This window comes from Phoxinus phoxinus, assembly GCF_949152265.1.
Source record: "Phoxinus phoxinus genome assembly, chromosome: 14".
NCBI lineage: Eukaryota > Metazoa > Chordata > Actinopteri > Cypriniformes > Leuciscidae > Phoxinus > Phoxinus phoxinus.
In genome coordinates, this window is record NC_136889.1 from 13,044,297 (window position 1) to 13,070,783 (window position 26,487).

The following is a 26,487-nucleotide window of genomic DNA, read 5'->3' on the forward strand; positions in this document are numbered from 1 at the left end:
ATGGGCTGGCTACGTCTCGGCATTTTGGAAAAATGTTCACTTGTCAAGTTTTAACAAGGAATCCCAAATACTGACCTACTTCAGCTGGAGTCAGAAATGTTCATTTAAACCTCAGAGGGGTTGCTCTCTGCATAATGTTTATCTTTTTTTCAGTTGAGGAAGCACACTTTTGTGTTATGGTGATGTCTCTCCACACTTTGTGCGATGCTTTGATCTAACAGCACTGCGCTGATCAAATACAGAGGATGCATCCAGGCTAATAATCTTTCCTTAATTATTTATTTTTTTCTTTTGTAGTCTGAATGATTGATCAAACATGTCAAAATGTTAATTGCTGTAGAGGTGCTGCACTCAGCGGGGGTTCGGGAATCACTATGGAATAATCAGCTCCCTCTACGATTAAAAGAGGAGAAAAACTTTAACTTTTTTGGAGAAGCAGAGAACTCTGTCCCTGAGATTCCTCCATACCTTGCTTTGTTACAATGGGTTTTTACTGTTTTATAATGCAGAAGAACTACAGTAGGCTAATTTATTATATTTGAGGATACATCAATCTTGGAAGCTGATGTCTAAAATTAATGGTTTAAAATGAATTGTTAAAAGAGTGCAAATTTCTACTCATTCAACTTCTATTTCAGGGCACCATTAAATTTTAATGTCTGACTTCCGGTTTAATTCGCTTCATTTTAGCTGTACAAAACCGCTATTTATGCTGCTTAATATTGCGAACTGGTATTTCTTACCATATTATTTGAATGTAGCCTATTGCCTTAATAATAAACTCGCTGGTTTGTAGTGCAAACAGTTTTACAGTTTACTGCACTTTGATATCTCGTTCCCATATAGTGGCTAATACGTCTCTCACATCACATTCACAGTAAACGCCTTACTTCCGTGTTGAAAAATAAGCTGGATAGCATCTGTATAGTTTTTGCCTTTATACTGTATATAGTAATCCTAGACAGCCAGACCTTAATTTGAAACAAAATGTAAAAATAAATAAATATATAAAGGAGAGGGGGACAACTAAGGAGACACTAACTAGGAGCAGTTGCAAAAACTTTTCTAATTTTTTTACTCAAGCATCAATTCCCATGGCTGGAGTAATTTAACAGCTTCCGCCTCATTTCCATTTCAGAATATCGCCGCTACTTTATTCACAAACAAAAGAGAAGCAAACAAAAATTCAAGCATATTATTCACAAATCAGTGGGAGTATTGTTCACTTTTTAAAAGATACATAAATAGGTCTATATTTTTTTTTATCTTCAAGATCCACCAATTACCCTTCACAAAAAAATCTGAAATGAAGCGACTGAAGACATGAAGGGGTAGCTAATATTCATCTTTAATAAAGTAAAAACCGCACAATCAACATTAAATGAATACCAAATACAGCTTTGAGGGTATGCATTACAAGTAACGCGAGTTATGTAATCAGATTACTTGTGTGCGCTGTGTAAACAAGAAGCTTATTGTAGACTATAATGTGCGCATGCATTTACTCATCTCACTTGCACAAAAACAGATTCAGTATTCCTTAGAATGAATAAAAACAGTGAAATGCAAACTCCGAATATTAAGAAAACCTGCAATCATTAATTATGTCAAATAATACAAATAGCCTACATGTAATTATTCTTACTTTATTAACCGATGTCTTTGCTGCTGGCATTTGATGATCCAATTAAATCATACCAATAAGAAAAATGACTTTTACTCAAACACATTTGTGTGCTGCGCCCTCTACTGTTTATTCATTTCACTTTTGGAGGGAAATGGCCTTTACATTTGCCAAAAGTAAATGCATTAATTTCCATAAAATGTAACTAAGTGATGCAATTACTGTAGTTACTTTTCAAGGGAGTAATGCAATATTGTAACATTACTTTTAAAAGTAACTTCCCCCAACACTGGCTGTTATACATTTCTCTGTTATATTTTTCATTATATTTTTTGATGTCTATGCACTAATTTGTGGAAACATACATAAATATTAGATAACTCTTATCATTATTCATTAAATGTGGGTTAAGCTTATCAGAACACTTCGATAATTTCTACATGTAGTCACTTACACTATACATGTTTCAACCCTATATTATATCTCTATTGTTTGTTCATACGGACACTGTTATTACAGTAGGTGACAACTTCTTCCGTCATCCTTTACTCCTCCTCAATTTGTTCCAAACCTGTATAAATATCTTGTTGTCTGCTGTACACAAATAAAGATATTTTGAAGAATGTTGGTAACCAAACAGATTTTACCATTAACTTCCATATTAGGAAAAAAATACTATGGTAGTCAATGAGGCCAGAGATCTGCTTGGTTACAAACATTCTCCCAAATATCTTCTTTTTTGTTCAGGGTAACAAAACATTTATACAGGCTTGGAACTTGAGGGGAAGTAAAGGATGACATACTTATAATTTTTGGGTGAACTAACCCTTAGTAGGAACTAAATGGTACTAAAATATTTTCATACGTCAATAGTCAAAGATGACTTTTTTTAAATCAATGAATCGAAGAGTATTTGTTTCCTTGATGTGAAAAAGAGCTCATTACTACTGAGGATCAATGGATAAATAAAGGATAAATGAAATTAAACCGGACTGACTGATCAAAGCAACAAGACAAACTAATGAACTAGCTGAATGTCAATTCAATTAAAAATTATTTCGGCATCTCTGTAAACTCTTCTTTCGGATTCAACCCATAGTGCAGGACGTCCTCTTTAATGGAGGCCCAAGCCATGCGTGGTGTGGTGAAGCTGGCGGCCCAGTCGCCGCTGGAGGACAGAACAACGGCACCTCCGCATCCCTTCACTCGCTCACACATGTACTGGAGTGAGGCGGCGGCGGCCGCGGTGGAGGAGTCCCCTGCATCACACAGACAACACTCCAGTCTGAGGCAGTGTCAGCAAAGTAAGCAGCACAAGCTTATCTAGCTGGCATCAGCTGAACAGTTATTTATGCTGTACGTCATCAGAAGCTAATTCTGTCAATGCTGTTGAACAATGTGAATTGCATTAAGATTAAAACCTCCAAGGTTACCCAAGTCTGAACATCTATTAATCTAACACCTGCTATTATCATACACAATGTATTATTTTGCATCCTTGTAATGCTTGACTATATTCTCTGAAACTTACACTACCGTTCTACAGTTTGGGGTAAGTCAAATATGTTTTGGGAACAAAAGGATCAATACTTGTATTGCTCAAAAAAGACAGTGAAGACTTTCACATGGTTACAAAAAAATTATATTTTAAATAAATGCTGTTCATTTGAACTTTCTATTCATCCAGAATCCTAAGATATATTGTGATTTCCACAAAAATATTAAGCAATATTAACTGTTTTCAATATTGATAATACAAATAAATGTTTCTGAGCATCAAATTAGCATATTATAATGATTTTTGAGTAATTGCTGCTGGAAATTCAGCTTTGCCATCACTGTAAAAAAATATTTTTATGATTTATCACAACTTTTTCTTTTGTCAAATCAACCTAGATAATTAATGTGGTTCAGATATCATAATATTTTGAGTTTCTGTTTATTAAACCAATCTCCTTCATTGTATTAACTTAATTTTAAGACAACAAGGTAACTTACTTTTTTTTAAAGTTAAACCAACTATAATTTTTTACAGGAATAAATTATCATAATATATCAATTCATCTTATCATATCATAATAATACCCAGAAAATCAAATAAATGTAGCATTGGTGAGCAAAAGAGACTTTTTTCCATACAACATTTTCTATTGTGCTCTTATTTTCCTGGTATTTTCCAGCAGAACAGGAAAAAAAATAAAACTAAATCAAGAGCATTTGATCTCTGTGTGCCGTATAATGAAACACTGCACCCGCAGTGTATGTGTCCTTGGTGACCCTGTCCAGGTCACACAGTGAACAATATATGTTTCTCTCATGGTTTGCTCGTTCCATCAGTCTTAGTGTTGCAACTATGCGGTAAAAAAAAAAGTTAAACATAGAAAACATCAGTCTAGCAACAAGACTGCAACAGTATTAACATCATTAACATCATTTTTACTAGCGATATTATTTAGCACATTACTTTTACTATATGGACTAGAAATAACTTTTAACTACAATGTAATATATATATATTTTTAGTTCTATATTTAATTCACCTCACTCCTTATAAGAGCAGTGAATTCATGTCTTGCTTTACCTGGGGACTCATGGGCTTCTAGCCACCTATCAAAGCTTTTATACTCACTATATTTATTAATAATGAAGTAATGGTAATGAGTGCTAAATGTACCAATCATTTATTCTAACTTGCATTGATATGAAATAATAATTATATGAAAGAAAGAAAAAAGATCGACCATAAGTCAAGACCATAGTGGTAAGCCTAATAATTGATAAAATAATGAATATAATATAAACAGAGTGGTTGTACTTGCAGTATCATTACCGCAGAATGTCGAAGTGAACAATAGCCTGCTGACCCCTTCACACACTCTTTCCACAGACAGACAAACACACACCTCATTATCATCTGCCTACTGTGGCAGCGCAACACACACACACACACACACACACACACACACACACACACACACACACACACACACACACACACACACACACACACACACACACACACACACACACACACACACACACACACACACACACACACACACACACACACACACACACACACACACACACACACACACACACACACACACACACACACACACACACACACACACACACACACACACACACACACACACACACACACACACACACACACACACACACACACACCAATTAAAATGACTGGCAACAGCAGCATCCAGTTTTTGTGTGTTTGGACATTCGTTCTTCTTGGTTATACATAAATCTGATAATAATAGCAACATGTGGGTGAGGGTAAAGGAGTAGAGATGATCGAGACCTCGCAAGACAAAACAATATGAACATATTGCATTATAGAAAAAAACAAAAAAGGGAATGACATATAGCTAGGGTAAAACAAGATTTTTCACTCAAAATATACAAGTAAAAAATATTGAAAATTAACTCATTTAGCATCATTGTATAATGATTTTTTTATGTTGTTTTATGTAATAATAAAAGTTATATTGATTAACCTGGCATCTGACTGGAGTATTCAAATATTATAATTGACATCAGTGTGATAATACAAACTCCATCAACACCTATTATGATTTGAATAGCTATAATTATTTTACAATTGTTTTGCACACAGCTTACGTGACTTCTGTCTTGATGAGGTGTATAATTATACTGTAAATAGGATTAATTAAAAAGTGAAGATTACAAATGCTGACACGCTGTAGGCTACATGTAAAGAAACAGTGATTAGTTACAAGACCTAAAATATACACTTATACATTCATATAAAATATTAACCTAAAATTGGTAGAAAAAGACATGTTAGCACCCATATAAAACATTTTTTATTTACGGTTCAAAAGTTTGAGGCCTGTAAGATTTGTTCATGTTTTTGAAAGAGGTCTCTTATGCACACCAAGGGCCCTATTTTAACGGTCTGAAACGCAAGTATCAAACGCGAAACGCAAGTAACTTTGTGGGCGGATCTCGCAAATCTAAAATGGGTTGATAGGAATGATACAGTACATGCATCGGCATACAAAGTCAATTGTGCTGGGTGCAAGATAGGGCCCCAAGACTTCCTTTATTTGATCAAAAATACAGTAAAACAGTAATAATAGTAATAAACTGTTGTCTATAAATGTAATTTATTCCTGTGATGGCAAAGCTACATTTTCAGCATCTTTACTCCAGTCTTGAGTCACATGATCATTCAGAAATCATTCTAATATGCTGATTAAGTGCTCAGAAAAAATGATCTTATCAATGTTGAGAACTTTTCTTTTCTTGTGTTTGGAAACCGTGATCATTTTTTCAGGATTCTTTAATTGTAAATACTTTTTTTTTTGTATCATTATACATATCCTTGTCACTTTTCATTATACGTAATTCATCCTTACGTAATAAAAGTAATTTTGTAAAAAAAAAAAAAAAAGGGTAGTTTTCTGAAAGGTAGTGCATATTGAATTTTCTCTTTTGCAAAATGGATTAGGCACGAAATTAATTAAGAAAATATGGACACTTTTGTAGCCCTTAAAGGTAAACGAGCACGCATGCACACTCACACACTCATCAGGATTAGTGTAAAAGTCTCATACCTTGCTCCATATGAAAGAGGATTAATCTGGCTAAGGTGACTTTGAGAATAGACTCTCCATGACCAGTACAGGAGACCGCGCCACTTCTATTGTCTGCATATCCACCAGATCCTTATCGCACAGGAAAAGACAGCAGCGCAGAGAGAGTCGGACGTTAATGTGCGTTACCTCAGGAGAAAACACTCTGACAATTGAGTATTGATCAGAGCTGACACCTTCAAACCGAAATGGCTCATTCAATCGAGGCACTGCTTCAAAATGAATGTTGGTGTGACACTGAGATTATCTCTGTCCTCTATCTCTGATCGGACTCACCTATAATAGGAGAATCCCCGACTCTTCCCACCATTTTGTTTCTGATTCCTCCAGTGGATGTAGCGCACGCCACATTACCGAAAGAATCCAGAGCCACCGCTCCGACAGTATCATGGCCCCTACAATTATACAAAAAAAACAAAAAGTTCTATAACCTTAAATAATAAAGATTAGCTCTGAGATTTTCTTTTCTCAGATCTTTAATTTTATGGTTTCAGACATGCTATTTTCAAAAGCTGCTTTGAAAGAGAGCATTATAATTCATCACACTCAGAGATGTGCCTCTTTTAGCTCCTCTTCATCAGACAGACTTTTGTCCCGGAATTCAACTTGATACGCTACATTCGTAACCCTCCCTCCCTTTTAAATTTAGCCTCTGTGCAATTACTATTGTTTCCTATGTGAACTTCAGTCCTGAAGAAAAAATGCACGTAGTTCTATTCTGGTGATGTGAGAGATGTCTGAAAGGGAGCGTGCTAATGACAATCTCTCACATGCTTTTAAGAGTGCCACCACACCTGAAAATGACTCCTCATCATCTGCCTGTCAACAAAGGAAGAGAGTGAGAATAAGTGCCCTTCGCCACTCTGAATCACAGCCGCTAGTCTAGCAAAGTACACTCAGAGAGATTGCTGGGAAAGTGTTATATCAGTCGTGATATTTCTGTAGACACATAAGAAAGTATGCATTCTTCTTCAAAAAAACAAACAAAACAGAATTCTTGTGATGTGCACATCAGTCTTCCCAGCTAGATCACTTTAAAAGAAATAGAATAGAGAGCATGCAGAAAGTGGGATGAACAGAGACCCTTGTGTTTCACAGGCTCCATATCCCATGAAACTCTGATTAAGGCAGCAGGGCTGTGGAAAACAAGCGTGTGTTATGAGTTTGAAGTCACATGGAGGACAATGCTTCAAGGTGAAATGAAAGAAAACTGCCTCCATGTCGTTCTCCCCAGAAATGCGAGAGCAAACATGGTCCTCGTGGAGAATATTTGTCTGAAGCAGCTGGCGAAGAATCACTTGTCAGGCTCCAGATTCGAGACATCAATCATTTTTGGCAGGCGCTTGATTGCTCTTTTAAATCACCGGCGATGGCTGGATCTTGCTCATCGGTTCAGGTGAAAATGGCTTTTAAAAGCAGCTTGACGGCGGACTGTATTTCACACTTCAAAGTGATCACAGAGTTTTGCAGTAAATCTTCACACATCCATAAACAGCCTAATGAACTGTGCAGATATTGGAACAAAAGTTTTAATCGAGTTCTCATTATGAAGAACAAGTGGTTGTCTTAACTTTTTGTTGCAAATGTATTTTCTACATACTAACCACTAAAACTACATGACAGAATACATTTTGTACATTGAAGCTAGTTTCTGTCTGAGTGTAAAAAATAAAAGGTAATTGTTAGATGTTTAAAATAAGAAAGTCACACTGTGAGGGGTGGTGATGGCGCAATGGATAAGACACATGCCTATGGTGTGAGAGACCCGGGTTCGAATCCACTGTGAGACACCAATGTGTCCCTGAGCAAGACACTTAACCCCTAGTTGCTCCAGAGGCGTGCGACCTCTGACATATATAGCAATTGTAAGTCGCTTTGGATAAAAGCGTCAGCTAAATGAATAAATGTAAATGTGAGACAGTCATGCAGTTGAAAAATATCCAAGACATATTGTGAGTTATAAAAATCACAATTTCAAGATTTAAAGAAGTCATAATGCAAAACATAAAATCCCATTGGGAAATATAAACATAAAATTGTTAGAAACAAATTCGCTAGTTGAAATAGTTTTTTGAGAGACAATAAGGCTTCCATAATTTTTTTTCAGTTTTTCAGTATTAAAATTCGATCTCCTATCTATTCCATGTTAATATTCAGCGATATCAGTAAGCCATTATATGTTGATTATGAAAAGAAAAACACTGTGGCATAGAGTAGAGTGGTGCAGTACAGTATGAGGGTTAGGGAAGCGAGTTAACATTTTAGCACTTCCAGTTCCATCGTCCCGAAGTCAAAGGGTTTTTTGAACGGGGTTTTGGTTAAATTGCTGAAATAAGGTCTGTGGTGAACGCAAGCTCAAGACACTTTCACCACTTTTCATCCTACGACATAAAATACATCAATATTATTCCCATCTTGGAAAAGGTGGTTGCTACCAAGTGGCTAAATAGGACTTGAGGAGATTAAACGCCATCACGCCGTAGCTCAGTCTGCTTTTACAGTATTGTTATGCTTATAATTGTGCTCTTACAAACTATTCTAACTCAAAAGTTCTGGGAAAATGTTTTTAGATAAAAACTGAAAGAGTTATTAGAAGCTTAGTGATGGTGACTGAAGTTGTGGGACCGTGGTGTAGTTCGTTTATAGCCTACCTTAGGCTTTTTACTTCTGGCGACTGCACATTGGTTTCTAAATTCATAAAAGTTGTGTTCATAATTATCTTGATGGACAAAACGTGCAACTATCATAAACTTTAGTTGATCACAAAGCTTGTTTTTAGCAATAATCCAAAAGCTTATGGGAAAATCCTATCGCCGATTGGCCTACAAAGTGACTTCATACCTACATTACTCTATTATGATATGCTGTTTGTATGCACAGCACCCCAGCACAGCAACACTGGCTCAGCCAATAGCGTGAGTTTGGGGTGGGGCCAAGTGAACAAACCCAAACAACGAGCTTATGCTGCGTTCATGCCATGCCATAACCATAATTACAAGATGGCAACCCGTCGTGACGTTCTACTCGGAGCTGTTCATGTCCTCAGACTCAGATTTTGCGTTTCTATGGCATCACATCAACGCCGAAATGAATCTGAAGCAGTCAGGTAAAGCTCTGTAAGTTGTTTACATTCATTAGGGCCCAAGCCCTGAAAGGGCGCAGAGCCCTATTGTTCTTCTAAGGATTTTTTGTTATTCTTCTTTATAATAAATTTTTTTTCAAGGTTTTTGCCACTTTTGGGGGCCTTAACGTGCTCAAAAACTCTTGAAACTTTGCACACTGGTCAGAACCCGCGGCCATTAGAGCCCGACTGAAGCTGGTACCCGGGCGTGGCAGGGGGGCTCGACAGCGCCCCCTGGAACGGGGTCCGAAAACTTGGTCCATAAATCAAACACGCTTGCATGAAATAATATGAAACTCGGTACACTTATAGATCTCATCGGTTCATATATCCTTCATGCTCTGACTTTTTACCCCAGCCCAACAGGAAGTCGGCTATTTGGCGTAGTTTAAAAAACACATGCAATGGAATTTAAAATACTCCTCCTAGACGATTCAAACAATCACCACAAAACTCGGTGTGCATGAAGTCAAGACATTGAGGATGAAAAGTTGCGAGGGGATTTTTGATATCTCGAACGGTTTGGCCGTGGCGAGGAAACGAATTTATGGCGAATATTGGAAACAGGAAGTGTGTTATAACATCCTCATACATGAACTGATCTTGATGAAACTTCAGCAGTGTGTTCGCTGTAAGAAGCCGATCACATGGATGTGACTATTGTGAGTCAAAGTTATAGCGCCACCAACTGGCAGCAGGAAGTGTGTCACTTTCGAAATGCTTTGAAATCACCCTCTTATTTTTACCCGATTTGCTTCAAACTTCATCTGTATAATGTAAACACACGACAGATGTAGACCTGTGAAAGGATTATTGATATCTTTAATACTGTCGCCATGGCAACGCTTTAAACTTTTATATTCTTTTTGGATGCATTTGAGGCTCTTAACATGCTTCAAATTGCATGAAACTCAACATGCATTTGACATTTATTGTGTAATAGACATGTGCGAAGTTTCAGAAACGGGCGTGGTAAGGGGCTCAGTAGCGCCACCTTTAGTCAAAAATGGGGTATTAGTTTTACCTACAGTAACCAAACTCGGTACATATATTCTTCTCTTCGATCCGGACAACTTTCTAATTTACAGTCATTAGCTCCGACCAACAGGAAGTCAGATATTTTGGTTTGAATGTGTACTGTTTGGAGCATTTTCCCTCTGCCCCTCTGCGTCTCTGTGTGTGTGTGTGTGTGTGTGAGGAGGGGGGGTAGTTTAGTTTAACCATTTCTCTGCTGTGTGCAAAATCTCTGGCACTTTTGAGGGCCTTAACATGCTCGAAAACTCTTGAAATTTTGCACACAGGTCAAATGTGGGGCGTGGGATTCGAACACTTGTCCGTATATCAAACACGCTTGCATGAATTAATATGAAACTCGGTACACATATAGATTTAATCGGGCCGAACAACTTTCCCTGGGTCAAGTTTTACGCCAGCCCAACAGGAAGTCGGCTATTACGGGTTGATTGGAGAACGCTTGCTCTCGCATTTGAAACACTTCTCCTAGAGAATTCATCCGATGACCACGAAACTCGGTCAGCATGAAGTCAAGACATGGAAGATGATAAATTGCCAGGGGATTTTTGATATCTCGAACGGTTTGGCCGTGGCGAGGAAACAAATTTATGATTAAAAAAGGATGCATAAAGTGTGTTATAACTTAGTTATAGTTTTACCTACAGTAACCAAACTCGGTACGTATATTCTTCTCTTCGATCCGGACAACTTTCTAATTTACAGTCATTAGCTCCGACCAACAGGAAGTCAGATATTGTGGTTTGAATGTGTATTTTCTCTCTCTCTGTCTCTCTGCCATTCTGTGTGTGTGTGTGTCTGTCTGTGTGGGGATGGGAGGGGAGGGGGGATGTGTGTGTGTGTGTGTGTGTGTGTGTGTGTGTGTGTGTGTGTGTGTGTGTGTGTGTGTGTGTGATTTTGGTTGGGTGACAGTTGTAGGTTACAGTTTGACAAGAGTATATAGTTTAACAAAAGCACAATGTTGTGTTTCATTGCGAGTGTACACAAATATAAGGAAACACTTTGCATTTTGAATGATGGTCTGTATGAACAAAATGACGGAGTATGTTTTTATGTCTCCATTGTTCGATCGAGCCTCACACACACACACACACACACACACACACACACACACACACACACACACACACACACACACACACACAGCATTCCAGCATTGCAATCTTGACATCGCAGAATGTTCATTATAGCCTTAATAAAATATAATAATAAAATAGTCAACCTTACATATAAAAATTACACTGCTCTGTTTAAATAGTCATTTGTACAGTTTGTGCCGTTCATAATAATTTTTTTTAATTTTTCTATATTGGAACGTGAGTGTACAAAGTGTACAAAGTACAAAGCCTATAAAAAGAATAGTTTAGCATCCAAAAATGTTAATAATATATATATTATTATTATATATATAATAATATATATGTTAAAAATAGGGGGGGGGAAGAATTTACATAATATATATTTTTTTATTTTTTTTATTTTTTATATATATATATATATATATATATATATATATATATATATATATATATATATATATAATTAAAGCTGCAAGCAGCGATGGAGGGCCCAAGCCGGTGGCACCGCCACCCTGGTGCCTTTAGTGGAACTAAAATCGCTGCTTGCAGCTTTAATTATTATTGTAATGTTATGCGCTTTGAGACATGAGGTAATTTAACGCCATCTCTTGTGACACTTAGCAGAATGCTTTAATGTTTTTTGAAGGTGTTGCTTTAGAGGGTGGGATCTTTTGTTTTCAAAGCTAGCTTGCTATTACTAGCCTCTCCGAATGTGCCTACCCTACCTTTAAGTGTAGAAAATTGCAACTTTTTTTTTTTACATTTGTAACCACAATGTGATCACCATGGCATGAATAAGTATTGGCACCTCTGTGGTTTTATAAAAGCCTGGTCAAACCAGCAGGGCAGAGGTATGCTATGTAATCCTAAATAAAGGTGGAGGGTAATTGAATTCTAGGGCCTGTGTGTTAAAAAGCCCAGTGATGCTGGTATACAGGGCGAGCAGAGGGAGGCTATCAATAATGAAGCCACAGCGGGGTGGGATGAAAGGCAGTAGCTCAGCCAACTGTCACTTAGCACCTCCACAGCACTATTTTTACAGACTCCCTCGGGGGCTGAGGTTACACCCCGCCATGGCCCTGACTCCACTACTACTCAACACTCAGCCTGGGGAAGTGGAGGAGGCAGGTAAGGCTGCTTTGCTGGAGCCCACACAGCTCTATCTGCACTGCCTGAAGGCCTCAGCGAATGACCTGAGCTCTGTGCAGGCCAGCATGAGAATATGCTGCCATTATCAACTCATGGCCTCAATGCCAAGGAGAACCACCGTCCCTTTAAAACTAAACGATTAAGAACGTTATGTCAAGGCATCATTAGAATCAGTATAATAAAATAAAGGTAAAAGAATAAAGAGGGTAGATAATGATTTATCACAGTATACATTCCACAATATATTCATGCAAAACTGCCACGAAATTAGGTAAATTGGAGAGCAAGTCAAGTTCATTTTTTTCCATTAATTATTAAGACTGGATGGGCAGGCGAACTCGTGAATCATCATTCAAAATCACCATGAAATCAAAATCTACTATTCTTATTTTTTTCATGGGATATTTCAGGATTTATTCTACATTATGTATCCATGCACATCATTCTTTTTTTAATTCATATGCCCTTGTAATCCTAATAACTTCCCCTCCTTATGCAACAACATCTAATCTCTTCTGTGATGATGTGTTTACTGGCGCGAGGGCGGGACAACCTGTCACTCAACGATCCAATCAACTCCTGTTTGACAAAATAGGAAAGAAAAGACAATCGCAACTTTCGTTTCATGCCGACTTTAGTGTTTTCAAAAGAGGAATCATTCAAGAGAAACAGTCATTTTATCTTTCTCTCCATGCACACAAAAGAAAACACTTCTTTCCAAAGATGCTGTTGTCAATAGATCATTTGGGTGTTTGCAAACAGTGATTAAGTGTTATATGGTGGCAGCAAACTCTCCTGTAATTCTGACTTTTTCCTCATATTTGTGATATAAACTCTCAATTGTGAGTTGGGAGATATAAACTTGCAATTGAGCAGAAAAAAAGTCAGAATTGTGAGATGAAAATGTTATAGGTTTAAATGTTATCTGTAGAATGTTATAGATTTAGATATTATTACCAACAGAAAGCTGCTTTGGTTTGAAAATAACTGCTGTGTGAGCGGTGCTTCATTCATCGATACATTACTGACCATGGAAAACAGACCTTTTATTGCCTGTGCAATCTCACTGAAAATGCACTAATGTGACCACTCTGTAACTATATGGTCATCAAAATCTCTGAAATCAAGTATATCAAGAAATCAACATTTTGGCGCATTATTTTAAGAGGACTCAATTTGGCAACAAACATGAAATTACCCACCATTGTGTGTTGAAGAGCATTTTGACTCCGGCATGATAGCTTTTGCAGTGTTCCCACTCTTTACGTTCTGGCTCAGTCACCAAATCATGAGCTACTGGAGTACCAATGCGCTCTGCAAACATGCTCGCGCCTCTGTCTGTCAACATGACGTGATCTGTCTGAATAAAAAGCACAAAAAAGGTTTCAAAAAGATAATTAGTAGTCTAAATGTTTACTTTAACCAATCCAGTTAAGTCTGACACCACATGTCACCATTTCCGGGTCCAAACGCTGCATCAGATCCCAAAAGCATGACAACAAATGGTGCTAATATGCACTCACAGTGTGCTGTATTACTGAAGAATCATGATCCTAACCTTTCTCCTCACTTAAATCTCAGTTGGACATTTTTTATGAATAGTTTAAATCTTGGTGTTGGGGAAGCCATGAGTTTTATAAACAGCTGCTGGGTTATTATTCTCAGTTGAAACAGAGTAGAGCATGGGGTTCTTGAGATACACTTTCCTGCAGAGTTTAGATCAAACCTTGACTGAACTCATCTGCCTGTAGCTATCTAGTAATCCTGAAGACCTTGATTAGCTTGTTCATGTGTGTTTGATTAGGGCTAGAGATAAACTCTGCAGGAAAGTGGCCCTCTTGGGCCAGAGTTGAGAACCACTGAAATAGAGACGTGGACCTCGAAAGAGTATTCAATAAGTCGTGACTTAGAAAGCAGCTTAGATACTAGCTTTTTCAATTTATGGGTTCTCTATAAAAAATTCATGTTGGAGGTATGACTTATTTTGTAGAACAGGGCTTCTTGTCATAAGAAGTAACATTGTCATATAATGTAACTTTCATGTCAAAGTCTTTTCATCATTTAATGTAACCACGCACCTTATTTTACTCATAAATCATGTTTAGAAGGCATAATTGAGTCTTAATCCATTCAGTATTCCAGAGGAAATCCAAGGCAAATTACCCTTACGGTTGACCTACAAAACATCTCTATAACAAGTGTCCAGCAGTGCCTTAATGCACATGATACAAATTGAGTTTAGCCTTGTTTGACATGTTTTGACATGTTTAGTTCTTTGCGCTGACTAAATCAGTACTAGTCTTTCTGATGTATTCTGATTTCCTTGGGTGTGCCATCATGTGTTGATCTCCCACATAAACACCACAACAAAAATGATAAATATGATATGTTTACAGCATAAAACAACTACACTTCAACATGTACACTTTTGCATTATTTCCATATTTACTGTGTACATCTCCATGTTGAACTGATATAATATGCTGTCTCTAGTAATACAATTTTATTTCTCTGTGTAACTTTCTGCACAACATCACAATGGATTAAACCATAACTCTGATTTAGGAAACTTTTAAATATTAACACGTTATTAATGTCATTTTTCTTTGTCAAGTACTGTGCATTTTAGATTGCAAAGCAAGAGCACGAGGTCAGTGAAGCTTGATCGCAGCATTGATCAAGACCTGATGAATTTTTAATACTGGCTATTAAGGAGATCTGCCAATCCACTGTAAGGCCAAGGTCTTTTGGGGCAGTCAAGACAGGTGCTGCAGCTAATCGATTATCATGTATTCTCTTTGGGTTTTGTTTCCTCCATGTCCAACGCCTTGCAAGGTGAACTCGGTGAAAGGGAAAATCTCTTGGACATAATAATTATTAGATATAGCATATCTCCTACTACCATATATCATTTGCATATCAGCAGCTGTCTATAATCTAAAATATTGTGACCGATATATTTTTTCTTTGTGTGGATCATTATTTAAATATGACGCTGTTAGTTAAATGTAATGTAAGAGATTTCTTTATGTAATGTGCAGAAAACAATCCTGGATGATATCTCTGAAATAACTGACCTGAGATATCAGGCCGATCTCAGCGACAGCCTCGTTCTCTGTTAAGTTAAATAAAGATTTTTTGTTGTTGTTATTGTTTAGCCAATCAGAGGCCTTTTGGGGCGATTTCTGCTAAACATTTTGCGTGTTCACAGCGAGTTTTACTGCAGCTTTTTGCTCCACTTGGTGTAATTATCAGTAATTATCCTTTCCATAATCCAGTTGGGGTGTCTGAAGGCCTGTTTTGCCTGTTTTCACCATGAAAACAAAATGGACAAAATATATATTTTAAACATTGCAGTAGTTAGCCTACTATAAATAATTTATCCGTGCACATTATATATTTTTTAATTCATGGGCCCTCGTAGTCTTAATCAAAATAACTTCCCCGCGAGAGCATGACAACCTGTCACTCACAAGAGATCATAGCAATAGCAAACCACAACCATCCAATGATCAAAGCAGAATTCCGATGGACAAAATCAAATCTGCCTACATTTTTTCTAGTTGGAAAAGCCATCTTACTCGGATATAGGTTACAGTAGGTAAAACAATCACAACTTTCATTTAATGCCTACTTTAACACCAAGAATGATAACTAACAATAATTTTTTACTATAAAGTTTTAATAAATGTTCTAATTTTATGCGAATAAAGAAGTACACACCATAGCTATAGCATTTTCCAACGATATCGTTGGAATCACTTTCAGTTTTTTTTTTTCTGATTGATGAAGGATAAAAATATTGACAGCTAATCAGAATCAAATCAGTGTGTGGTAATAATAAACTGAACATTATCATCTGTTGGTGTGCATGCTAATATAGTTATCATTATATACCATTATCTTTATAGTTATCAATGTGAATAGTCCTTAATTCAGCTAAATCTGGTAGAAGTCTAAAATGGCTAACGTTGCTAATCGCCATTTATGTTTTACTGCAGTTTGCTTTCTCTCTTAAAGGTGCTCTAAGCGACCTCGCACGTTTTTTTTGGCCAAATTTTTTTTTCACATACCGAAAACATCTTCTCACTATCCGCTAGCTGCCTGTCCCCTGAACACACTGTAAAAAAACGCGGTCTCTGCAGAGAGCCCAAGCTCCACAAACAGCAGCAAAAACAAACTGAGCAATAAACAGAGCGACCCGCACCACGAAACATAACAAACTGTTCCAGCCAATAACCGACAAGAATGATGTGGGGTGGGGTTTGGGGGGTTATTGCGAGGATGAGGAGGAGGGAGGGTCTAGCTAGCCTCTGTTTTGTTTGATAATAATTCAAACATCAACAAGAGGTTACGCCAACCGAGATCGCTTAGAGCACCTTTAAGCTGATCTTAAAACAGAGTGAATAAAGGTATCGTGCTCATATCTGTATTAAGGTTCTAGTCTTTTGGCCGGTAAAGTTTGCCTATTGATGTGGTCAGGACTAAATTCGGCATTGGGCGGAAGTTGTGATCGTCTAATTCGATACGTAAATCAGCTTCTCGAACAAGAAAAAATGCAGGTGGGACCTGATTTTGTCCATCCGAAAATGATTGGATTGTTGGATTATTGTCGATTTCAATGTGATAACTTGCCCCATATATAGTAGGTTAATGTTCAATAACCTATACCTTATTTGGGCAATAATAGTTGTTCAATGTTTAATATAGGATATATATATGTTTGTAGCTAAGATTTTAAGGTTTGTGCCTACATCATTTTTTAAAAATAAACCTGAGAAATAAGTAGAAAATACTGGCTAGGCTTTTGTCTTTTAGACATGTGGAGATAAATCATTGTATAAGACTGCTATGTCATTACAAAGAGCACTGATTGAAATCAATCTGAAAATCAGCTAGCATTTATTTCCCTTTGAGCCTGTCATTATAAAGCTGCTGATGAAATGACAAATGAAAGGAAAATCCTGAATTTTACGGTGTCATATAATTTCACCTTTGAAGTCAACACCATGGCGAATTTTTTTTTTGGTCATTTAAATCCTTTTACAAGAATATAAAAAATTAGGTCCATTTCAAATCGCCCTATTCTGGGTTTTACAATAATCTTCAAAGTGATCCACATATACTGTAGACCTCCTTGATAAGGGCAGGCATTAAGAACTAGCTCTCAGATAATTTCCTTAACCTTAATAATGTTGAATCAAATTTCAGATGTATACAGGACATATTTTATAGCAACTATGTATTCTCTTACACTGGAAAATTAGTGAGTTGGACAAGTCTTTATGACAGAAATAATAACACGAAACAAGCCTTTATGATTGAGAAATAGTTGTTGAATTTGAATTTATATTGCAGTGCCATTTATAGAAATGTATTAAATGTATGTAAATTGTGTGTGAAATTCAGTTTTTGTATCACATCCACACTTTTTAGTGCACATAAACACTTCAGTAAAATATTCACTTTTGTATACAGAAAAATGGCTTGAATTAAATGGGTTGGAGGAGAGATATTCACCAGAGAGAACGCTGTACTCAAATTAAGTGCTATTTGAGAAATTGTGAAGCGAAGCATTTTGAGAAGAAAACATACCTTTTCCATCACAGCACGAGCAAGACTAACAGGATTAGCAATGTTTCTAACACAGGCCACAGCTCCAGCGGCGAGTGTTTCCCCATCCATGATGATACTGTCCAGCTCCACCTCTCCATCAATATTCAGCACTGCACCATGACCTGCACATGAAACATTTTACAGTCCCATTAGGAAGTCCACGTGTCTGAAAAGACCACATTTCCCATAGAGATAGATAGATAGATCGATCGATAGATAGATTGATAGATAGATAGATAGATAGATATATAGATAGATAGATAGAGATAGATGATAGAAATAAATTGTGTTCATATTTTAACAGAAAATATGATGTATATTTTTAAAAGACATCACAATTAACATTAACGGTGACATATTATGTCCCTTTTCACAAGATGTTTCAGCTCAAATTTCTGCTCAGATAATTTATTGTAGCTTGTCAAAGTTGCCCCTTTTTGGGTGTGAGCAAAAACACTGTCTTTTGTGTGTCCCTTTAAATGCAAATGAGCTGCTGCTCCCCGCCCCGTTCAGAAGATGGCCGATCCTTTACACCAGTTTCGGCAATAACAACACATGCGAATCTCACTCATCCAAAATCTCAGAAATAACCAGTAGCAGAGTGCAGCCTCACGGGGAGACTCAGGAAGAGGTGGATGCTTAATGGATGCATTTATGTAGTTGTTGTGGAGTAAGAGTTACATTGATTCATCTATTTCTGTGGGATTTCCATTGAAAATAAAATTAATCCACTGCTCTCTTGTCTCATCCGAGTCTGTGACTGTGGAGCCGACGACAGAACAGCTTGCATGCTTTGCCTTAAACTTTTGCCATGGCGGCGCCGTGGGTGGAAATGTGTAGATTAAGAGGGCGGTAATATTGTAATAAGATCCCCTTCCTACGTCAGAAGGGGAGCAAAATCTGATTCTTTTTTGACATGCTTGCAGAGAAGGGCTTGCCAAAACAAAAGTTACTGGGTTCAGTGGGTTGTCACTTTTCACGTTTTCTGGGTTGGTAGATGCACAGAGGAAAAACACGGAAAAAGTCTGATTTTCATGATATGTCCCCTTTAAGGTGATTTAGCATTTATTTATGGTGAAATTTAAAAACCAAGGAAAATGTTAAATTGACCTACATTAAATAACATTTTGGTCTTCAGAAAAATGTATTAAGTATGATCTTTATAAAAAAAATAACCTTTTGACTTTTCACTGTCCTGCAGAGTTTAGCTCCAACTTGCCTCAACACAACTTCCTAGAAGCTTCTAGTATGCCCAGGAAGAGCTCGATGACCTGTTTTATGTGTGTTTCATTGGGGTTGAACTCTGCAGGACAGTGGCCCTCCAAGAGCAAGATTGGATACCCCTGTTTAATACAGATCATGATCACATTCTCACACACATCTCATTCTTATCTCTGTCATGGCACCCTGACATACTCCAGACTGTTATCCAGTCTTATGTCTAGCTCTCAGTTCTCTAAACAGGATTGCATTAGTCATGTATTGATCAGACTGTGCCTCTGGCTACCCCAGTGTATAAAATGATCCCGATGAGCCGCTGAATGTGCAGCTCTGATATGAGGGGGATTAGCCATTTCACTCATGGTGGCAGTTAGCCATCACAAATGAGATTGGCACCGACAGGCCGGGTGTGTTAATGAAGTGTCTTGTTTTACCCCGCTTTCCTCCTTGTAATCTGATAATTATTGGAGAACCTCTCACCTTACTCTCGAGATGATCATTAACAAAGTGTCAAGGGTATGTGCTGAAATACTGTCCCATTCAGAGCCTAGATGAAGTCTCTCACGAACTACCGAATCTGTACTTCCTCTGCTTGAATAGAAAAAGTCAGTCAAGGTAAAAAATAAAACAAAAACACTACCAGTCAAAAGTTTGGAATAATGTTTTTGAAAGAAGTCACTTATGTTCACAAATACTGCATTTATTTTATTACAAATACAGTAAATAATATTGTGAAATATTTATATTTTTTCTATCTTCTATTTTATTTTTATTATTTTATCAGTTCTATCTGTAATTTACTCCTGTGGTATCAAAGCTGAATTTTCAGCATCATTCCTCCAGTCTTCAGTGTCACATGATCCTTAAGAAATCATTGCTGAAAACAGTTACTACTTAATATTTTCCAATTTGAATGTATTAAGATACATTTTTCAGGATTTTTTTGAAGAATTGAAAATTAAATTAAATTAAATTAAAAAGCTTTTATATGAAATAGAAATTATTTCATAATTAGAAATAGATAATAGATATTCCCACACATATGAATATCACCAAATCAGCATATAGAATGATTTCTGAAGGATCATGTGACACTGAAGACTGGAGTAATGATGCTGAAAATTCAGCTTTGCATCACAGGAATAATTAATTTGAATAAAATAGAAAACACATTTTAAATTGTAATAATATTTCACAATAGTACTGTATTTTTTATCCAATAAATGCAGCCTTGGTGCCATGGTGAGCAGAAGAGACTTCTTTCAAAAACATAAATCTTAGTATTACAAATGTTTGTGTGTGTGTGACCAAAAATTTATGCACCTCTTGATGGAAATATATGTTGTGATGTTATTTCCATCAAGAGGTGCATCAATTTTTGGTCAAGAATTTGTTTTGACAACGCAAGAGTCAAGCACTCTGTTAAGTCTCCTCCAGCACATCCCAAAGACTTTCAATGAATTTAAGGTCTGGACCCAGAGGTGCCAATTCACGTGTGAAAAATATTCTTCATGCTCCCTTCCAACCATTCTTTCACAATTTGAGCCAATCTTGATATTGTCATGGTGGAATATGGCCATGATGTGTCTTCCTACATGGTTGTTTAAGAAATGAAAAGCTACACACTCCATCAGTTAGGGTCAGAAGAACTGTTGTCACACATATAACATAATAATCACTGCAATAATGATCCAGTCATAGACTTTAAATCAAAACAGTGACTTTTTTTGGGGCCAGGCAGTGTGTGTATATGTATACCTGCATCAAACGTTGGGTCATCTTCCAAAGACCTCACAGCTTTTTCTACAGCATTAAGTGCACTCCCCCCATTCTTCAGAACAGTATCCCCTGCCCGCACAGCATTCTTGACTCCAGCCACGGATGCTTCGGCTAACTCATCCGGGATGGCCCACGCGCCACCATGCACCACAATCACAGTCTTCATGCTCGGTCTTCCTAGCGTCTAGCCTAAAGGAAACAAATGTGTATGGTGTCAGGAGAGAGGATATTACTGAGAGCTAACATTTTAATATATTGCCCTTGAACTTTACTGAGCTGTGTAATTTATTCAGATGAACACTGACAGAGTGGGTAAATGCAACTTTCACAGCTCATCTCCATGAGAAGGGTGTCTGGGGTTGTTTACAGGAACCAGGTTCTCAGGCTCCTGTCATGTTTACTCAAGCTCTATTAAAGTGAGGGCACAGTGAGATGAAAGGAGCAATGCCATTTGGTTTACCTGAAACAACTTTCAAATTTTCTACTAACCCAAAAGCACGCCATGACTAAAATGAACACCACTACAAAAATGTACCATGGTAACCAGGGTCTTTGCCAAAATGCCACAACCATCACTGTCTGTCATCAAAAAAGAATGGAAAAATGCATAAAGAATCTGAATGCATATTTTTATATATATATTTTTTTTTTAATAAAATAACATTTTTACCTATTATAATAAAAAAGTTAACCCATTAAAAAAATAAAACAACATGTTTAGTGTTGTTTGGCATTTTGGCTGTAAATACTGGTAAAATAACTAAAATAAAATAACTTACAAGATAAAAATTCATCTGTGGTTTTTGTTATGCATGTTATTTGTTGGCTTGCCAGGCCAAGAGCTGTTGAAAAACAGCTACAACACTCTCATAGACTTAATTGAGGAATGTGGAAGAAAATATAGATTCTTCTAATATTGCTTTTTATTAATAGCACAAAATCACAACTGGCTGGTCTGGTCAGCAAATTTAGTGCATAATTAATAACTGAATGTGAAGAGACAATATTACACATTCACATATCAGACATACGAATAAGAGTAGGCACAATTTAATCATATTTTAAAATAAAATATTATTTGTAAATAGTTTAAACTGATTACTTAACTACGTTCTCATTTCTTTTTCTTTATTCCCTTAAATCCATTTTAACCCTTTAATTAGGCCTATAATAAAAAGACTAATAACATCCCCCCTCCCGCAATTAATTTTTTTTTAATAAAAATTAATAATACAATTAAGAAACTTTGACTATAGCCTACAGTTGAAAGGCGAAAAAAAAAATCGGTGCTACAGATAAAAAAGGCTGTTGAAAACTTCAACACCCATAATGCACTGGGAATGTTGCCACCCAATACCCAAAGCCCCTCGCACCTGTCTGTTGTATGGATACACCATGTGGGATACACTTAGCAGTCCGCCTTTTAGTAGGAAATGCTTTTTAGCAAACTTTTATTCATAATGGTGTCGATTTATGGAAAAACTGCCGTTGTTTCAGTTCGCCTGAAGCAAAGGCCGTCGCACAGGTAGGCTAAGCACATAGCATGTTTTATCAGGGGGTGCTGGGGCGGGGCTTGATATTGTGGTAGAGTATTTTAAACAAAATCCTAATATTGAACAGCCCAAACATCAAACGAATGAGGGCAGTTATGTGAGAACGCTCAGTCAGAACTCGTGATAATTTTTTTAAAACACGGCACAAAAATCTGCCTCTTACCTTATCAGAGCGGCCAACTCGCTCAGGAGTTACCGTTATTCCCGAGAAAGCAAAAACGCAAGACGCTATCGCTGGCAGGGGAACTAGGGAAAACGCAAGGTCTCGAGGCACGTTTTAATTGAACTTATTTTAACTTGAGCGCTGCATTTTTTAGAACGCAGTGTCATACGCGAGCACAACAGTAAAAACTTTACTGTAAAATGCATAACAGAAAAACAATGAGAAAGTAGTTTCAGAGTGGAATGGAAAACATGTTCTGTGTGAACAACACAGCCCTATGCTATGCCGATGAATGCTTTAATCAAGACATCTATGTTTGGTTTTTCACCGATGTATCTGAGTGTACATGAATCAAATGAGTTTTGAGATGCTGGTCCTCGAACAGCTTACATCATCACACACTCCATGCGAGATCGCTTTTGAAATAGCTTTAAAGTCCGCGTGAACCGGAAGTTGCAAACGACTTTTCTCAAGTGTTGTGACCATAGACATCATATATAGATAGACGCCCTATCGACCGCGACTGCCTATTAGCGCGGTCGAGCCGTGGGGCCGCCATCTTAAACCGGTCACCCGCTCCACTCAGTGTCATCTGTATGGCCGGTGCAATGAGCTGTCAGCGCATTTAATTAATCATACCTCACTGAATACCCAACTGATTTTCACGCGGGGTTTTTTTCTGCAAATGTCATTCATGTAGCTATGATACAGGACACATGGTTCGGCATATTTTAATATTCATAGTAGGCTTAACAGTAATATAATATTCTGATATCAGATATAAAGTGACCAGACGTCCAAAATCAAAATATGTGATGTAGGATATAAGGTAGGCTATTTTATAAATCATACACTATAAATATGATAAAGAAGCAGAAACAGATAACGTTAGTTTCAGTAAAGTAAGATATTTTAATAAGTTGAAGAAACAATAATGATGTGACACACACATATACATACACTTACTCTCTCTCACACACTCACACACACTCGATTTGCGCATCGCCGTCATGTGTGTATTAAAGTTAACGTTACACAGGTAAGTTAAAGTTATTAACTTACATAGATTGCTTCCTGATATCACGTGCGCAAACACAAATAACCTATATGTATATATGTATACTACAGGGCCGTTGAATGCTTGTATCTGATAACCGAGAAGCTCTTATAATTATTACTTTACCCAACCTCTCCATGGGAGTGATGCAGTAAACACAGCCTAGCTAACGTTAGCTGGCTACGATTTCTGTACAGTAATATCAAAGATCCTTGCTCCTTCTCAATTATCTGGTAATATTCTATTCACAAAATACAACCAAAAGTACGGTAATGTTAAAATTTACTTGTTAAAAGTAATCCCGGGCCCTATATTGCGATGGTCCGCCGATTAGAACAGGAAAATGCTCCACAGTGCTCTGGAATCTAACTGCTGCTAAGCAACGAAACTAGGAGTACGACCGGTTTAAGATGGCCGCCGTATTTCTCGGTGCCCAGCGGCCAATAGGGCATCTAGTCTCTATATAATATCTATGGTTGTGACCATAGACTGTAAAGGTTGTGACGCATTTCCGAGTGAAACGGAATATTCTTCTTCTTCTTCTTTGTTACGTTTAAGGGCGGGTGGCAACCACCATTATGGTGCATTACCGCCACCTACTATGTTGGAGTGTGGGCCAGAGCTTTCCTTCCCTTGAATAAAAACAAAACAAAACAATAATAATAGTAATAATTCTAATAATATTACCTGCCCCTAAATTCTATTTATCAATCCAGTTTCTCTCAAATAACAAAATAACTTCCCTACTTCAATATCAAAAACATTTTTTTAAACTTAATTCTTCCTGTTCCAACTTTCTACTTTCCTCCCTTAATACTTCCCGCTCTCGAGGAAATGTTTGACAGTGAAGAATTACATGCTCGACTGACTCCTCTATTTGGCAATGTTCACACACTCCTGAAGGGTGTTTATTTATTAAGTGCAAAGTTTTATTAAGCCTAGTATGTCCAACCCTTAGCCTTGTCAAGATATTCTCCTCTTTATTATTTCTTCTGGTTGTCCTTCCTGTACCCACCTCTTGCTGTAATATATAGAGATGTCGCCCTGTGTTTCCTGTATCCCAACTGTTCTGCCACTCCTTAATGTTGTTTAGTTTAATTATTCCTTTGGCTTCAGACTTACTGAGTGGAACGCACAATACCTCCTCCTGCATCAGAGCCTGTTTTGCTAATGTATCCACATCTTCATTTCCCTTAATCCCTCTGTGTGCTGGAATCCACATAAATGTTACCTGCATATTCATATTTTTAATTCTGTACGATGTTGTTTCATAAATCTCATTTACTAGATCTTGCCTACTGTTAGATGTAAATGACTGCAGTGACATTAATACAGAGCATGAGTCTGTACATAAAATAACTTTTTAAATTTGTAATTCTTCTACCTTCTGTAATGCTATTACAATTGCCAGCAACATCTATAGACTGATAGATGATCTGAAGTCCTTCTTTTACCCGAAACATGCAATATAGGAATACTAAAACCAAAACCTGCTTTCCCTGTATTAGGATCCTTGGATCCATCTGTATATATTTGAACATATGTTTGATATAGTGTTTGTAATCTATCTTCCACCAGTACTGCCATATTTCCAAATCCTTTTTGAAACAGAATATTGAACAGAGGGCAGGGTTTTACTTCAGCGCTTCTCCTCTCCATCTCTCGCCCACAGCAGAGTAACGGTTTGAGGGGAGTGGTTAAGCGATTAACCAACCCAAGCCGTCAAGCCTATGTCATCAGAAAAATTACCATTCCAGACCGGAAGTAACTTCTCAGACTTTGATTAAAGATAACTTCGGCAAACTATTTTTTTTCATGTATTAACTTGCACGGATTAATTGTTCACCACAGGACTAGTAATATCCGCTAACAAAGTAAATAGGGTCAATTTTGATTTCATGCAGACTTTAATTTCTCAAAGTCATAAACCATATTCGACAACAAACATAGCCTATACATTTGATATAATCTGTTAAAATATGTTCATTATGTCCTCAGATGTATGTATGTAATGCAGTACTGTTCTGTATTTTGCATGTTTATGCCACAGGGGGGCACTAAAGTGTCGGCTATAGAGGACGCGTTTTTGTTTGCATCAGTATGTTTGTCCCAGTTGATATACCGTAGTTAAACTGAAGGCTGTTTTGACCATAGACATGTATAGAAAGGCTAGATGGCTCAAGGCGGAGTCAGCTGTGTCGTCACTTGGCGGCCATCTTTGGTCAGGAGACTGCGCTGCTGCTCCCTGCTGCTGTGGACGGAAGGTGAGTGACATACGCCAACTAAAATGCTCGTAACTTGCTGAATTCTAGACGGATTTACAAACGGTTTGGTTTATTACAAACCTTATTAACGTGGCTATGATTTGTGCTGATGCCGATGTTTAAATTGTAGCTTCACGTTTTGAGAAACGCTTAACATTGCAGTGTAGCTGTGTGTTTCATGGCATCCCT

At 37.3% G+C, this 26,487-nt stretch overlaps 1 protein-coding gene across 5 annotated transcripts in view; it reads right to left on the bottom strand.

Moving 5' to 3' along the window:
• Window positions 1-1,315: 1,315 nt before the first annotated feature.
• LOC307010394 (isoaspartyl peptidase/L-asparaginase) overlaps window positions 1,316-26,487 on the bottom strand; it is a 28,402-nt gene continuing 3,230 nt past the window's right edge. The window contains exons 1-7 of one of the 5 annotated variants that reach the window (XM_079635018.1): window positions 25,050-25,070; window positions 21,241-21,450; window positions 18,241-18,383; window positions 13,848-14,005; window positions 6,541-6,659; window positions 6,226-6,336; window positions 1,316-2,883 (exon numbers count right to left, since the gene is read on the bottom strand). In XM_079635018.1, coding sequence (XP_079491144.1) covers window positions 2,678-2,883; window positions 6,226-6,336; window positions 6,541-6,659; window positions 13,848-14,005; window positions 18,241-18,383; window positions 21,241-21,427 — 924 coding nt within the window. In that variant the 5' untranslated portion in view covers window positions 21,428-21,450; window positions 25,050-25,070 and the 3' untranslated portion in view covers window positions 1,316-2,677. Of the gene's footprint in view, window positions 2,884-6,225; window positions 6,337-6,540; window positions 6,660-13,847; window positions 14,006-18,240; window positions 18,384-21,240; window positions 21,451-22,977; window positions 23,458-24,320; window positions 24,504-25,049; window positions 25,071-26,487 lie in introns of those variants that run through there. The other 4 variants (XM_079635017.1, XM_079635015.1, XM_079635014.1 and 1 more) reach the window with 4 other exon arrangements.